Source organism: Capricornis sumatraensis, chromosome 3 (assembly GCF_032405125.1).
Source record: "Capricornis sumatraensis isolate serow.1 chromosome 3, serow.2, whole genome shotgun sequence".
In the NCBI taxonomy this organism is placed as follows: Eukaryota; Metazoa; Chordata; class Mammalia; order Artiodactyla; family Bovidae; genus Capricornis; species Capricornis sumatraensis.
In genome coordinates this window covers 16,766,586-16,781,337 of record NC_091071.1, presented here as the reverse complement: position 1 = coordinate 16,781,337, position 14,752 = coordinate 16,766,586, and the positions used below count along the sequence as shown (strand labels likewise).

General features: G+C 57.8%; 2 protein-coding genes across 4 annotated transcripts in view; one reads left to right on the top strand and one right to left on the bottom strand.

Annotated features, from left to right (window-relative positions):
- KATNIP (katanin interacting protein) overlaps positions 1 to 2,207 on the top strand; it is a 171,414-nt gene extending 169,207 nt beyond the window's left edge. Inside the window, exons 24-27 of the mRNA XM_068968387.1 lie at positions 547 to 648; positions 1,211 to 1,371; positions 1,516 to 1,604; positions 2,149 to 2,207. Coding sequence (XP_068824488.1) covers positions 547 to 648; positions 1,211 to 1,371; positions 1,516 to 1,604; positions 2,149 to 2,207 — 411 coding nt within the window. The remainder of the gene's footprint in view (positions 1 to 546; positions 649 to 1,210; positions 1,372 to 1,515; positions 1,605 to 2,148) is intronic.
- An 11,943-nt stretch (positions 2,208 to 14,150) lies between these two features.
- The window catches only part of GSG1L (GSG1 like), a 252,677-nt gene continuing 252,075 nt past the window's right edge, over positions 14,151 to 14,752 (bottom strand). For all 3 annotated transcript variants that reach the window (XM_068969307.1, XM_068969308.1, XM_068969309.1), the window contains one exon: positions 14,151 to 14,248. In XM_068969307.1, the coding sequence (XP_068825408.1) occupies positions 14,151 to 14,248 (98 nt within the window). The remainder of the gene's footprint in view (positions 14,249 to 14,752) is intronic.

Here is a 14,752-nt window from a genome sequence, read left to right as displayed (position 1 = left end):
ATTGGAACACCGCCCCCCTCCTGCCCCCACTACCCCACACCAGAGGTTCAAAGATCTCTGCTGAAATTAACCAGCACCGCCTTCCTGGCCAGTCAGCGATGCTTTTCATTTGTGATTCGGGGAAAGGACAAACAGGGGTCAAGGCTGTGCTGATTGCTCCGGGGGGGGTGGGGGGGCGTGCCTCTTGACTCTGGAGTTGGGGGCCATCGCCCTTGGCCCTGGGACCCCGGACTGTGTTTCTGGGCCTGGCCTGGAGGAAAAGGAAGGGTGTCCCTGATTCTCCGCGGGCATTTAAATGAGAGCCACGCCAGGCCCAGAAAACAGGCCCTTCAACAGCCAGCTCAGCGGTTTGTTGCAAACGCAGCCACACGTGACCTGACTCAAGATGGGCTTTGGGGAGATGAGAGGCGGTGAGAGCCCCACACCCGGCAGCCCTGGAGAAGCCCAGCCAGCTGACACGGGCCCATGCCTGGCACCCCCGCCCGGCCCAGCCCCGTGCCTCTGTTCCCAAACATGCCTGTTTGAATTAGTTCTTCCCTCTGACAGGTGAACCGGGTTTATGTGATTTTCGATCTGCCCACTACGGTGTCAATGATCAAACTGTGGAATTACGCAAAAACACCGCATCGAGGGGTGAAGGAGTTTGGCGTAAGTACTTATTGGCTGGGTTTTGGGAGATAATTATGCCCGTTGGTAATTAGGCCACCAGCAATTATCATTTGTCACACTTTGATTTACTTCTGTCGGCCGCAACCTTAGACACAAATGCTGGGTCCTCAGAGGCAGGGATCTATGCCGTCCGTCCGTGAATTCAAAGGCTTCTCTGAGTGATTTGAGTCATCACCCCGAAAAAGCAGAATGTTGCTTTTCTTTCATCTTTTCTCCTTGAATCATAGTGGTGTGGGGAGTTCTTCCTGCCAGGGGGCAACTCAGGTGGGGAGAGTCAGGGGGTCCTGGGGGTCAGAGACCCGAGTTTGCCTCTGAGCTCTGCCACGTGGGTTTAAGATTTGAGCCCTTGGAGCCTCAGTATCCTCGTTGGCAATGTGGGGCTGATCCAGGCGCCTTTCCTGGCCATCGTGAAGATTTGAAATCACAACACGGGCCGAGTGTGTAGTAGGCGAGCCTCTGGGCAGTGATGCCCTTCCCTAGAGGTCACACATGGGAAGGAGGAGGGCAACGCTGGACTGCAGCCCCTCTTCTGCCTGTCCAGCTCCTGGTGGATGACTTGCTCGTGTACAACGGGATCCTGGCCATGGTAGGCCACCTGGTCGGGGGCATCTTGCCCACGTGCGAGCCCACGGTGCCCTACCACACCATCCTCTTCACCGAGGACGCGGACATCTGTCACCAGGAGAAGCACACCGCCATCAGGTGCGCCCCCTTCCCACACCGAGCTGGCCCTGTGACCTCCCCTCCCCTCCCCTCCGACCTCCCCCGCCAGCCCTAACGGCGGAGGATGCCAGGGACCTGCCGCCTGGAGCCGGAAGGCACCTTCTGGTTGTTCCCTCTCCGCAGTAATCAGGTAGAGGACCAGGACGTGCAGATGATGAATGAAAACCAAATCGTTACCAACTCGAAGAGGAAGCAGAATGCAGTTGATCCAGGTCCGTTTCCTCAGAGCGCCCCTCCCACCCCGCTTCCAGGGTCTGGTTAGAACAGGGAAGGAGCTGGCAGCATCAGACACTGTCTGTCATCGCTGCCAGCCTTCAGCCCCCTCTTCTCCACCCAGGAGCCTTCCTGGGGGCCTGTGGAATGGGCGATGGGGTCAGAACCCTGGGAGTAACGTGGTATGCTTCCCGGAAGCCAGGTCCTGCGGGTACAGAGGGGAAAGGGCCGTTAAGGGCAGAAGCACTGTATCAGGAGGATGGCCTTGGGCCATGCGCAACCCGGAGAGGACGCGAAGGGTGAGGGCCTCCCGGAGCGGGGATGCTTGGACTGGATCTTAAAAGATGCGCAGGGCTGGGCAGGCAGAGGGAACAGTGTGGGCCAGCCTGCTCCGAGCTGGAGGCTGTGGGGGCGGTGGCCAGGTCTCCAGGGGCCGTGAGTGCTGAGACCCCGGGCGGGGTGGGTTTCACCCCGAGGGCAGGGGACAGCCCTCGGGGATGGAGGCTGGGTAACACTGCTTCCTCTCATGCTCCCCCTCCACAGCCTTACGCCCCAAAACCTGCATCAGTGAGAAGGAGACAGCGAGACCGTGGCGGTGCTGACCGGTGAAGGAGCGGGGCTGGTCCTCTCAGCCAGGACGGGGCTCTGCAACCAGCCCCCATGCAGCACCTGTGTCCCTGGCCCTCAGGCATTCATGAGGGCCTGCCCAGACTCCAGACCCCAGAGGGCGGAAGGGAGCTGCAGTGTGGAGGGGGCCGCTGGGGAGAAGGGACTCAAGGGGTGAACTGCCCTGGGAAACACAGGAGTTCAGGAGGAGGAAGGGCTGTGTGGTCTTCCACTGGCCCCTGGGGTCCTGGGGTCAGCACGGGGAGCCCGGGGACTCCTGGCTCTGTGACTTTTGGGTGAGATCCCGCAAAGCAGGGCCCGTCATGGGATCCGTGGGCTCTGCCTGACTCGAGGTAACACAGTGACATGGCCTGGCGAGGCCTCCCAGCCAGCCGCCCCAGGGCCCGGGGCATTACTGAGCCAGGTGGAGGAGACCAGGCCTCAGACACCAACACCAACAGGCATGGGGCCCTGCCTTCGGAGGCCCCCACCCCCATCTCATCCCTGCCTCATCCGGGGGCTGGCGGAGCTGGCCAAGAGGGTGGGGTTCTCCCCTGGACCCCTCCTGGACTGCTACCACCCCTTCACTCATCCCGGGGCCAGGGGGTCTCACCCAGGCCTGGTGGAGAAGGAGGGATCCCATGAGGTATCCCTGATCTGCTGGATCTCTGTCCTCTGGTTAAGCCCGAGAAGGGACTGGGAGCTTAGGAACTGAGGGAGCTGAACCCACCTGCAGCCCTGAGTCTGCCCTGTGCCTCTCTCTGGCATGCGGGCCCCGGTCCCTGCAGAGCTGCCAGGCCCAGACAGGACAGGCAGGCAGCACCCTACCCCAGAGGGTCAGGAGGGCCCATCCGGATGCCCTCTAGATGCCAGGCCGGGAGACAGAAGACCAGTGCCACAGCCGCACCCTCAGCCCCAGAGGCCACGCCCCCTGCCACTTGAACTAGCCTGGGGGTGGGGGGCGGACTCCCTCTGTCGGATCCAGGCTTTTCTCCCTTTCCATCCGTTCTTGTCCCCCTGCGTCCTGGGCCCCAGGCGGTGAGGTTCTTGTTGCCCAGGGGTCCCTACGCCTTTGCCCTCTTCCAGCAGCTTCTGGGCAAGTTGGACTTGTGCCTTGCCCCCACCAGCCACGTGAAGCCCAGATCACATCTATTTTCATCTGTGTAACAAGCTCGGATCAGGGACCTCATTGGTTTCCCAGTGGTGGGTAATTTCTCGTTCCAAATATTAATCCATTGTTTTCCTGGCTCCCGGCCCGGCCCCGCTGCCACCATACTGTACTCCAAGTAGGTTCCTATGCAACCAAAAGCCCCAGCAAATACTTTATGAGCTTTGCAGCTTCAGCCGAGCAGCTATGCAAATGAGTTTTTGATTAGGAGCGTGGGGCCCGACGTGAAGATAAGGAATTGTTTCTCCCAGAGAAGATCCATAATTTCGGTAGCTTCCAAGCCCCCAGTTTCTAAGCTCACCTCACCCTCCCAGATGTGGCAAGCACCTCCACCGCTGGGCCTCCAGACTCCCAGGAGAATCGGGGGGCGGTGTGGCGGAGGGGGGTGGGGAGTTGATCGACTTTTAGTGATCAAAACCAGTACCTTGGCTTTAAAGGGAGCCCAGCTTTCTATTCCCGCCTGAGGCATTTGTAACAGGTCAGATATGTTTGGGAGATCACACGAGTACCACACTCACTTGCTCCCAGGATCTCAGTTGATATTTATAACTGTATGTACCATGCAAGTTAGGAGGGGAGGGAAAAAAAAAAGCTGTACAGGCATTAACTCTAAAATAAACTTCTATTTTTTTCTCTTGCAAGATCAATAAAAAATGTTATTAAGAATATGGTCTGATGTGCTAGATTTGGGGTCAGACAAGAGGGAGACTGTGCTGCCTCCAAGAACGGACTGAGTCCACTGGAGGCCGGCCACCTCCCTCTTCCCACCTGCGAATGAGGTCGTGATCCTGGCGAGATAATAGGAGCCCATACGGTTTATCAGAGAAGGCAATGGCACCCCACTCCAGTACTCTTGCCTGGAAAATCCCATGGACGGAGGAGCCTGGTGGGCTGCAGTCCATGGGGTCGCTAAGAATAGGACACGACTAAGTGACTTCACTTTGACTTTTCCTTTCGTGCATTGGAGAAGGAAATGGCAACCCACTCCAGGGTTCTTGCCTGGAGAATCCCAGGGACGGGGGAGCCTGGTGGGCTGCCGTCTATGGGGTCGCACAGAGTTGGACACGACTGAACCAACTTAGCAGCAGCAGCATACCGTTTACAGTGGCTGTTATTCCCAGGTGGCGCTAGTGGTAAAGAACATGCCTGCCAAAGCAGGAGACGTAAGGAACTCAGGTTGGATCCCTGGGTCAGGAAGATCCCCTGGAGGAGGGCCTGGCAACCCACTCCAGTATTCTTGCCTGGAAAATCCCATGGACTGAGGAGCCCGGTGGGCTACAGTCCATAGGGCCGCAGAGTCGGACGCAACTGAAGCAACTTAGCACATATGCCTAGAACTGACTCATTTCATCCACATTCAGCCTTGGAGGGTAGGTATGATTATGATCCTCCTTTTACAGACACAGGAACTAAGGCACAGAGAAGTTCAGTAACTTGCCCGAGACACTCAGCTTGGGGAGCTATTAGTCAGTATACAAATCCTGAGATAACCACAGGAGAACTGGGGTGAAATTTCCTGGACCCGGGGATTTCCCTTCAGCATGAGTGGATCCTGAAAGCACAGCCCCCAAATGCTTGAGTGCTGGCTCCTCCTGCGGTTCCCCACCCCCGTTTCCTTTAGGGGTGAGTATCAGCGTCTGGATAAAGCAGCCCTCGAGTAGGAAGAAGGTTCAGTTGAAGGGGCTAGCGGTCTAGATTGCAGCTCAGTTGCCAGCAGTTGTATTGGGGGCTGGGTAAGGGCCCCCCTGGAGACCCTCCCTTCATCTATTAAACTGGCCAGAGGAGAGAGGGCTTCAGTCCTGCCGGCATATAGGGACAACAGCTGGGCCTCTACTGGGCCCACCCCGCCCCCGGCTCCCCTCTGAGTTCCTGTGAAGACAGAGGGGCCCTGCCCTGCCAGACACCCTGGTACTACCGGGGCTTGTGTCTCTGGGCCAGCCCTGGAGACTGTGAACGCACGCCAGCCCTCCCTGCATTCCAGCCGTGGGCTGGGAGGCCGGCCGAGCATTCCAGCTTCTAAGCCTTTCCAACACCAGCCAGAGTGCTGGGCCTGGGTCCCTGCTGTTCAAGGGCCAGGCAAGCAACACCAGGGGGCAAAGCTGGCCTTGCAGGACCTGGTCAGCAGAGCAGCCAAAGCACCTTCTGCAGCTCAGAGCCCAGGGTCCCGCCACACCAGATCTTCAGGGGGTTGAAAGAAGCCAGGAATCCAGGTGTTGTGTTTATTTTTAATGTGAAATCTAACTTTTAAAATGTTGGCTCTAAGTTAACAAACACCGAGTGAGCCAAGTGAATCCAGTTACGGGTCCTGTGTAGCTGACCCTCCACCACAGCTCCCATCCTAGCTCAGCATGAACATTGGCCCCCGCTTCCTTCCTGGCTCCCCGGAGCCTGCAGTCCCTGACCCGAAAGTGAAAGTATTAGTCACTCAGTCAGGTCCCACTCTTTTCGACCCCATGGACTATAGCCTGCCAGGCTCCTCTGTCCATGGGATTCTCCAGGCAAGAATACTGGAGTGGGTTGCCCTTCCCTTCTCCAGGGCATCTTCCCAACCCAGGGATTGAACCTGGGTCTCCTGCATTGCAGGCAGATTCTTTGCCATCTGAGCCACCAGGGAGGCCCTCAGTCCCTGATGCAAGGCTCCATGAATGCCCAGGGCTGGTTCCCCCTAGTCCTCCTTGCCTTTCCAGGGAGGTAAAGAGAGGGAGGGGACTATTCCTGGCCCCGCCCCTCTTGCCCAGGGGGCTCCGTGGAGTGACCTCAGCAGACTGGACCTGCAGTCCCCACCCCCAGTCTTCCTGGAGAGCAGAGGCCTTCCTCTCCCTCCACATCCCGCTTCCCTGCTCATTCCCTGGGTCCCACCCCCACCCTGTAATCTTCAGGGCGGTAAATCAGCCCCGAGCTGCAGCTGTCAGGGACACGGGGGCTGGTTGGCACCGAGGCATGGCTGCAGGGAATGAATCTTGGCCACAGCTGACAAGAGGGTTAAGGAAGAGCAGGCAGAGTCTCCCAGGGGAGCCTCCCCTTGGGCCTCCATCCCCTGGGGACCCACCTTCTCTGACCCACAGAGGGATGGACCCACTTCTGTCTGTCTGTTCCTTTGGCTCCAGCACTGGCACCATGACCTCAGAGGGGCCCCCAGAGCCTGCCAAAGCCGTTTCTGTAGCCAGACCAGTGGCCGCTGCCCCCACACTCGGGCACGTTTGCTGAGATGTCCTGAGTCCCTCCCCAGAACTCACCGCCCACCCCGCCTGGAGCAGCGTGGTCCCTTCCCGAGGCCCCAGCACCTCCCCTTCCCCACCACCACCGTCACTCAGCCTCGCCCTCAGCCTCCTCGGGATTGGCTGGCTGCACTGGTCTGCCAGTTCCTTGCTTCTCTGGAAAAACGAAGCTGTGGCAGCTCTGGTCCTGTGTTACCAGATGGTCCCAAAAGCCAGAGCTGGCCCCGAGCCCGGGCAGCAGCTCCCCAGTCACCACACTCGCCACCCGCCCCTGTCGTCTCGCGCTTGGCCTGCGGCCCTCCCCGCATCGCTCCATGCTTCACAGCCCTACAGGCATCCGGGTTGGCACGCCGAGACAGAGGCAGGTCATTTACGTGGAGGAGCAGGAGGGGACTGGGGGACAGTGCTGCGGGCCCCACCCTGCTGCACACTCAGAGACTCTCACGGGGCCCAAGGACTCGAGCTTCTGATGTCCAGTCAGGGAACAGGCCCAGGACAGTTGCCGGGGGGAGGTACAGGGGCCTCTGCCAACGGGCTGTGTGTCCCTGGGTGCTGGGGGCTGGCGGTCAGGCATGTCCCTGGACCTTTATGTGGCAGTCATGGCAAGCCTACCACTTCCAGGCTCCCAGCCTCTGGGAAACTTTCCCACTCACACCCACTCCTGACAATGGGGCAGGCTTCAGCAGTCATCTTCTGTGATAATAACACAAGTCAGGACAGGGGCTTCCCTGGTGGCCCAGCGGCTAAGACTGCGCTCCCAGTGCAGAGGGCCTGGGTCCAATCCCCGGTCAGGAGCTAGATCCCACATGCCGCACCTCAGAGCCCACACTTTGCAACTAAAGATCCAGAATGTGGTGACTAAGACCCAAATAAATCTCAGTGAAGCCAAATAAATGTCAGTCAGCACATACATACTAAGCTCTCACCTGACCTGGATGCTCTATGGGTTCGTCACTGAAGCTGCGTATCACGGTTAGATGCTGAGACCTCATGCTGCAGGTACCCGTTTCCCAGTGAGCTGGTGATGGAGAGCAACCTGGGGCCGCCTGGCCAGGGTTCGAGTCCAGACCCCACTACCTCTTAGCTGTGAGCAACCTTACGTCCTTGCCTCCTCGGCTTCCTTACCCAGGCCTCAGGGTGCCTGCCGCGCCTGCTCCTCAGAGTCACTCTGGGCATCCTTAGGAGCATCTCCTAGGAGGCAGGGTACACTGGCTGAATTCCACAATGGCCCTCATCTTCTTCTTGTTCAGTTGCCCAATCGTGTCTGACTCTTTGCGACCCGGTGGATGGCAGCACACCAGGCCTCCCTACTCCTCACCATCTCCCAGAGTTTGCCCAAGTTCTTGTTCATTGCATCGGTGATGCTGTCTAGCCATCTCATTCTCTGACGCCTTCTTCTCCTGCTCTCAATCTTTCCCAGCATCAGGGACTTTTCCAATGAGCCACCTGTTTGCATCAGATAACCAAAATACTGGCGCTTCAGCTTCAGCATCGGTCCTTCCAGTGAATATTCAGGGTTGATCCCCCTTAAGATTGACTGGCTTGATCTCTTTGCTGTCCAAGGGACTCTCAAGAGTCTTCTCAGCACCACAGTATGAAGGCATCAGTTCTTCGGTGCCCTGCCTTCTTTACAGTCCAGCTGTCACAACCATACCATACGTGACCACTGGAAAGACCATAGCCTTGACTGTATGGACCTTTGTCGGCAGAGTGATGTCTCTGCTTTTCAACACAGGAGGAGGGAATGGCAAACCACCTCAGTGTCCTTGCCGTGAGAACCTCATGAACCTTCATCTTACAGGTGTGCAAACTGAGGCTTTCACAGCAAGAGTGGCCTGGGGGCTGAGATGGGAGGCTGCTCAAAAGGGCAGCATGGCCCTCCTGATGTTCCCGGATTCCCCCTAGCCTGGGCTGGTTGGTCCACGAAGGGTGCCGGCCTTAGAGAGTGAGTGCTGTCTCCCCTCCTATGCCAGCTCTTGACATGTGGAGCCCCCCTCTCGCCTCCTCTCCCTAAGCCACCCTGCGTGCACCCCTCCACCTGACAGCCACCCACCCACCCTGGAAGTTCCAGGGGAGGGAGGGTCAGGAGTGTATGTAAAAGGGGGCTTGGTGCCCTGACGCACCGTCTTGGCCTCCTGGCATGATACTTGTCCCAAGCAGAGGCCCCTTCCTGCTCCCCCAGAGCCCCAGGCTCCCTCCCTCCCCCACGTCCTGGCCAGTCTTGGCAGCTGCCCGCTGCCCACTCCCCTGCCAGGCCTCTGGCCACTCCCCAGCCTCCGGCCTCCCTGCAGGCCGAGGCTCAGACAGCATCCATCCAAGATGAATTATGGCCCAAGAAGCAATTACCAGGGTACGGTGGGCAGGGCCACGTGGGCACAGGGCAGAGGTCTCGCGTTGTGATTTCCTGTCTGTCTACGCAATAAATCTCCACGCGGAAGAGATTGGTTTTTCCTCATGACTGATGGTCGTTGTCTTCAGTCTCCCGGTAGGGCTGTCCTCCGGTGGGGCGGTGTAATGTGCTCATTGCCCACAGCCCCCGGGTGAGGGGCGAGGGGGGCGAGACTCCAGGACCCCCAGGCTGTGTGCTCCAGGGCCCCGTCTCTCCTGGCTTGGGGACAGGGGCTTTTCTAAGTCATCCACTTGGAGAACAGTCTTCCCTGGTTTTCACCGAGGCCCCGCGTGGCCTACAGCATCCCTGCCTGCATAGCACTGACGCCCAGGATGGAGGCTCAGAGAAAGGCTGGTCCAGTCCCGGCGGTTCCCACCCCCTCACTCCCTCCCCACCTCCCAGCAGGACCCACAGCAGCCCCTCTCTGGCCACTTTGCCTCGGCCCCTCACCCCATCCCCCAGACTCGGATGCACTTGTCCCCGCTACCACGGCCCTTCCTCCGAGAGGCCCACCCTCAGCCCTGCAGTTTGAATCCGGACTTTTTGTGGTTCGCCTACACAGCACTTCTCAGTCTGAACTGAAAACTTTTGCTGTTGAAATTATCGGAGTCATCTCTGTTTCCTCCCTGGAATATGCCCTCCACGAGGATGGAATCGGTGCCTTTCTGACCCGCCATGGCAGCTCCAGTGCACACTCAGCGCCTGCCACACGGAAGCCCCTTGGCAAATAGTTCTCGATGAATGAAGACCCACACAGGTCAGCAATAGTCTCGGGATTTTAACAACTCCTCAGCCCTGGGTGCTTTCCTCTGTCCCCACTTCCTCCCAAACGAGGGGTCAGCACCCTGGTGGCAGCAGCTTCCCCCAGGGGTGAGCTTCCCAGCACACCGTGTCCTCAGGCCCGGCTGCCGGCGGATGAACGGCCATGAATCAAGTTGACACTAGCATTACCCGAGGGAGGGTGTGGCTGCACGGGTGGGCTTTGGTGGAGGCTGCAGGGAAGACGGCTCGTCACAGCCACCAGCCCCCAAGGGCAGTCAGCCCAGTGGCCTCCAGAGGCCTGGACCTTCCAGTTAGCCCCCAGGCAGGGGAAGGACCAGGGCCCCAAGGGCACCTGAGGAGAAAGGGGGTGAAGAGTTGGATGCTACTGAGAGTCTGAGCACAGCACAGGCTGGCTTCCCAGGTGGCGCTAGTGGTAAAGAACCTGCCTGCTGACGCAGGAGACAATGAGATACAGGTTCGATCCCTGGGTCAGGAAGATACCGTGGAAGAGGGCCTAGCAACCCACTTCAGTGTTCTTGCCTGGGGAATTCCATGAACAGAGGACCCTGGTGGGCCACAATCCATAGAGTCGCAGAGTCGGATACGACTGAAGCGAATTAGCACGCACACACGCACCTGAGCAAACATAGGCCAGAGCCCCGTTTCAGGGTGGTGGGCACGTGCAGACCCAGGTCCAGGGCTGGTGTGTATCCAGCACCAGCACGTGCACACAGGAGTGTGTGCTCAGCGTCAGCAGGAGCACACAGACGTGGGTGGGTTAGCACGTGTGCACGTACAATTGCTAACTCAAGTTTGTGCAATGTTGAGGTGGGTGTGTCCACACAAGCCCAGGTGTGTGGCTACAGGGAGGCTGGGAGCAGGTGTCCAGGGCAGAACAGGCTGTGTAAGAGCTACTCTGGGCTGTGGGTCAAGCCAGCCTATGGGGGTCAAGGTGAGCATCCAAGGCCAACAGCCATTCTATCTGTGGACAGAGGGATGGTCTGCTTGGTGCAGGGGATGGGCAGGGAAAGTTGTCTGCAGGAGTGGGAGGAGGGGGCTTTGCCGCCCCATCCAGGCCTCTGTGTGCTCACCCAGGACCCCTGCTTTCAAACCAGGTGGTCCTCCCCCCATCCTAGGTGCAGGCAGATAGTATGGCATGAAGACAACCCTCCAGGAACTCCCAGTAGGGACCCATTGGGATTGCTCACCTGGCCTGCCTGGAAGTGCTGCCTTTTGTCTAACCTGCAGCCTTCTTGCTGCAGCCTCCTTGCTACAGCCTCCATGGGACTGAATGACAGTTACTTCTCTCCCCCTGCCCAGCAGGCACCCAAAATGACTTGAAGCCTGAGTGAGTGGTCCCATGAGCCTCTTCCGTCCTCCCCATCCCTCTCTGGGCTGAACAGAGGGTAAGAATGGCCCTTGCTTGAGGCGTCCGCATTCCATCATCACATACCACTTGCACGATTATTTATTTAATATTTTTCTTTAAGCCAACTTTTTTTGCCTTTTAACTTAAATGCCTATTTTGGCTTCATCCTAAGCAATAACGTCTGTAAAATCACGGACTTGTGTGCCCGTTATACATTTTTTTCCTAATACACAATTTACATAAACACAACTATTAAAATAGATAAAAACTTTGCCCATGTTTCAACAAAAAAATCATCTCCCGGACCTCTGTGATCCACTTGGCAACTTCAAAAGGATCCTAGACGAGAATACAGAGCTCCAAGGTACCCAGGGCCAGATTCCCATTGGACATGCCCCTGCCCAGTCTGAAGCTGGAGCCGCTGCAGCAGTTTCTTCTCGCCCAGCTGACCTCCTCATCCTGATGTTCAAAGCCTTTTTATTTGAGTCCCAGTCTCTCTCCCAGACCCAGCTCCTGCCCCACACAGGAGGTCCACAATAGTTACTAGATGAATGAATCACTGACTTGATTAGCAAAGCATGAATGAATGGGTGAATAAGCACATGCCTCCACCTGGGTGTCTCCCAGGCACCTGAGACTCAAGACATCTGAACCCGCCCCCACTCCCCCCAGCCCCTAACCTGAGCGTCGTCGCTGACTTTCCCCTCCCACCCTCCCAAATCAGCTCATTTTCCCTCCTGCCTGCCTCCTGAATCTGCCCTCACTGTGCTGTCCCAGGAACTCCATTCTGAAGCAGTTCACCCTTTCCCCTCCCTTCACATGTGGTGAAGACAAGGACGGGGGCCGTCCCCCCACATCTGTTCTCTGCCCAGAGCTGCGGAGACCTTCCTGGGATGCTCAGCTGGGCGCTCCCCGCTTTGCCTGAAAGCATCTCCCGCGGATCCTTCCTAAAGAGGCTTCAGTCCCTCCAGCTCCACTAACGTCTGCTGCCTGATCGCTCATCCGCTGCCCTTCTTTCTCTCCACACACCTGCCATCTAGACTATCCCAAAGTTCCTATGATGTTCCCAACTTTCTTTGCCTCTACACTCTTGCCTACCTGACATCTAGACAACGTCACATCTCAGCTTAAATGTCATTTTCCCCAAGGAGCCTCCCATGACCCCCACTCCCTCCCACAAGCAGGTGCTGCCTATGGGCTTCTGGAGCAGCCCCCACCCCCATCCCGCCAACTTCCCCTCATTGAGAAAACAGCAAACACCGACAGAGCGTTTATGTGCCAGGCTCTGTTCTAAAGGCTTCACGTATATTAGCTCCTTTAACCCTCAGAAGAGCTTTAAGAAGTATGTGTACTGACGATCCCCACGTGCCCACGGGGGCGAGGCACAGAGAGGTCAGGTAACATGCCCTGGATCTCAAGTGGAGGAGATGGCATCGGCACCCAGGCTGCCTGGTCCCAGAGCACTCTACCCACCGTTCTATCTTCACCCATCTAGTTATGTGTCCTGCCCACCTGTGAGCTCTCCAAGGACAGACACTGTCTCTGGATTAGCATCCTATCTCGAGTGCCTGCCACAGTGTTTGGCACGCAGTAGTAGCACAAGGAATTGTATCATTGAGTAGATGGATACACAGATGGATGGCTGAATAATGATGATATGTGAAAGGGTGATACGTGAAAGGATGGATGGATGGATGTCTGGTAAAAGGAAGAATAACCACTGATGGGTGGATAATGGACGGACAAATGGATAGATGGATGGATGGAGGGATGGGGGATGGGTTATGGATGGATGGATGGATGATGAATGGATGGATGGATAGATGGGTGGATAATGGACGGACAAATGGATAGATGGATGGATGAATGGATGGAGGGATGGGTTATGGATGGATGGATGGATGATGAATGGATGGATGGATAGATGGGTGGATGAATGGATTGATGAATGGTTGATTGGATGATGTGTTTATGGAAGAATGAAGAACAACATTCCTTGAGGGAAATCTCTAGAAATCTTTTGGGAAGGGACAAGGCCTCTTGGAGTCAGGAGTCCTAATTCAAACCCTTAACCCTGCTTTTGCTAGCTCTGCGATCTTGGGCAAGATGCTTCATCTCTGTGACCCTAAGTTCCCTCATCTTCATAATAGGAATCTGTTTCTCCAGGCATCTAAGCCCTAAGGTTTGATATAAATGTGACTCTAGACAGAGGGTAAAGGGTCCCCACGGGAGTCAGGGTGGCTGAGAGCCTGGGTTTGAGGGCCTGTCTATGGCCCTCTCCAGTGTCCCACCCGCCTGGCGCCCACCTCCCCACCCTCTGGAATCCAAGAGAGCCTGCCAGCCTGGCTCTATCCTGACCCCACCCCCCCAGACCCAGCCTCAGCGACAGGACCACCCCCCTTTCCTCCCACCCACCCACACTTCAGCATCTAACCCTGACCAGCACACTCAGGGCTGTCTCATCTTCAGGCTCCTTAGAGACCTGATAGGGTGGGGCCACGAAGGAGCAGCCACAGCCCAGAGAGCAACTGGCCTCCACACACAGCAAGAAAACAGATCCAACAAGCATTTATTGAGTCCCTGCTGTGTGCCTGCAGTGGGACCCTCCCCCCCTGCGGGGCCAAGGCCACAGCTCCTCTTTCAGGAAGCCCCATTCATTCCCTGTCCCCTGCAGGGGACCTCCGAGACCTCCTGGCTGGCTCGTGGGTCCCAGCCTTTTAGCGGCCATGGTCCGTGTCCTTCTCAGCATCCCAGCTGCACTCAGCAGGGCTCTGCACACGACGGAGGCAGGAGGCAGGAGTGGCTGTCCCCAAGTTGCACTGTGCAGCCCTGTGCAGCCCCTCAGGCGCCCTGGCCCCAGTTCCAGGACGCTGAGCCCCAGGCAGCTGTGGGCAGGGCAGCCCATGTGTCTCCCACACAGGCTGGCTGAGTTCACAGCACACAGGCCAGGTTCCAAAGGTGCCAGACCAGTGATCCTGCAGCAGGGGGCTGGCGCTGATGATGGCCCGAGGTCTGGAACCAGGCTCTTCACGGTCACACCCAGTGCCCCAGGACCCAGCACTGGCGGTTCAGCTCCGCTGCCTCGTGTGCAGAGCTCCGGGGCCAGGAATCGCCCACGTGTGGCTGGTGTCCTGCCAAGGGGACAGGGTGGTCAGTGCTGACGGCTGCCTTCCTCCACCCATGCCCCACCGCCCCTCCCACTCCCCGTCCACCCATCGGTCCACCCACATGCAACTCCCCACCTACTCGCTGTTCCATTCAGCATCTCACCATCCACTTACCCAACTCTCCGTCTCTGCCACACCCCCATCACCCACTCTCTGCCCGCCAGTCCATCAACACCTAGACATCCGCCTGCCAACACCCACTGCCATCCACTCACCACCCCACAATATACCCACCACTCCGCTCACATACTGTCCCCACCATGACTCCCCGAGCCTTAATAGCCAGTCAAGCATCTCCCGCCTGTCCACACATCCCACACCCGCCAACATCCCATCCATCCTCGCAGCAGCCCAGGACACTCCCTCCAGCCCTGCTCTCCACCCACCCATCCACCCACCACCCAAAACACCCACCCATCCACCCACCTGGCCACTTTTCACCTCACCCACCTACTTGTCTGCTTCCCA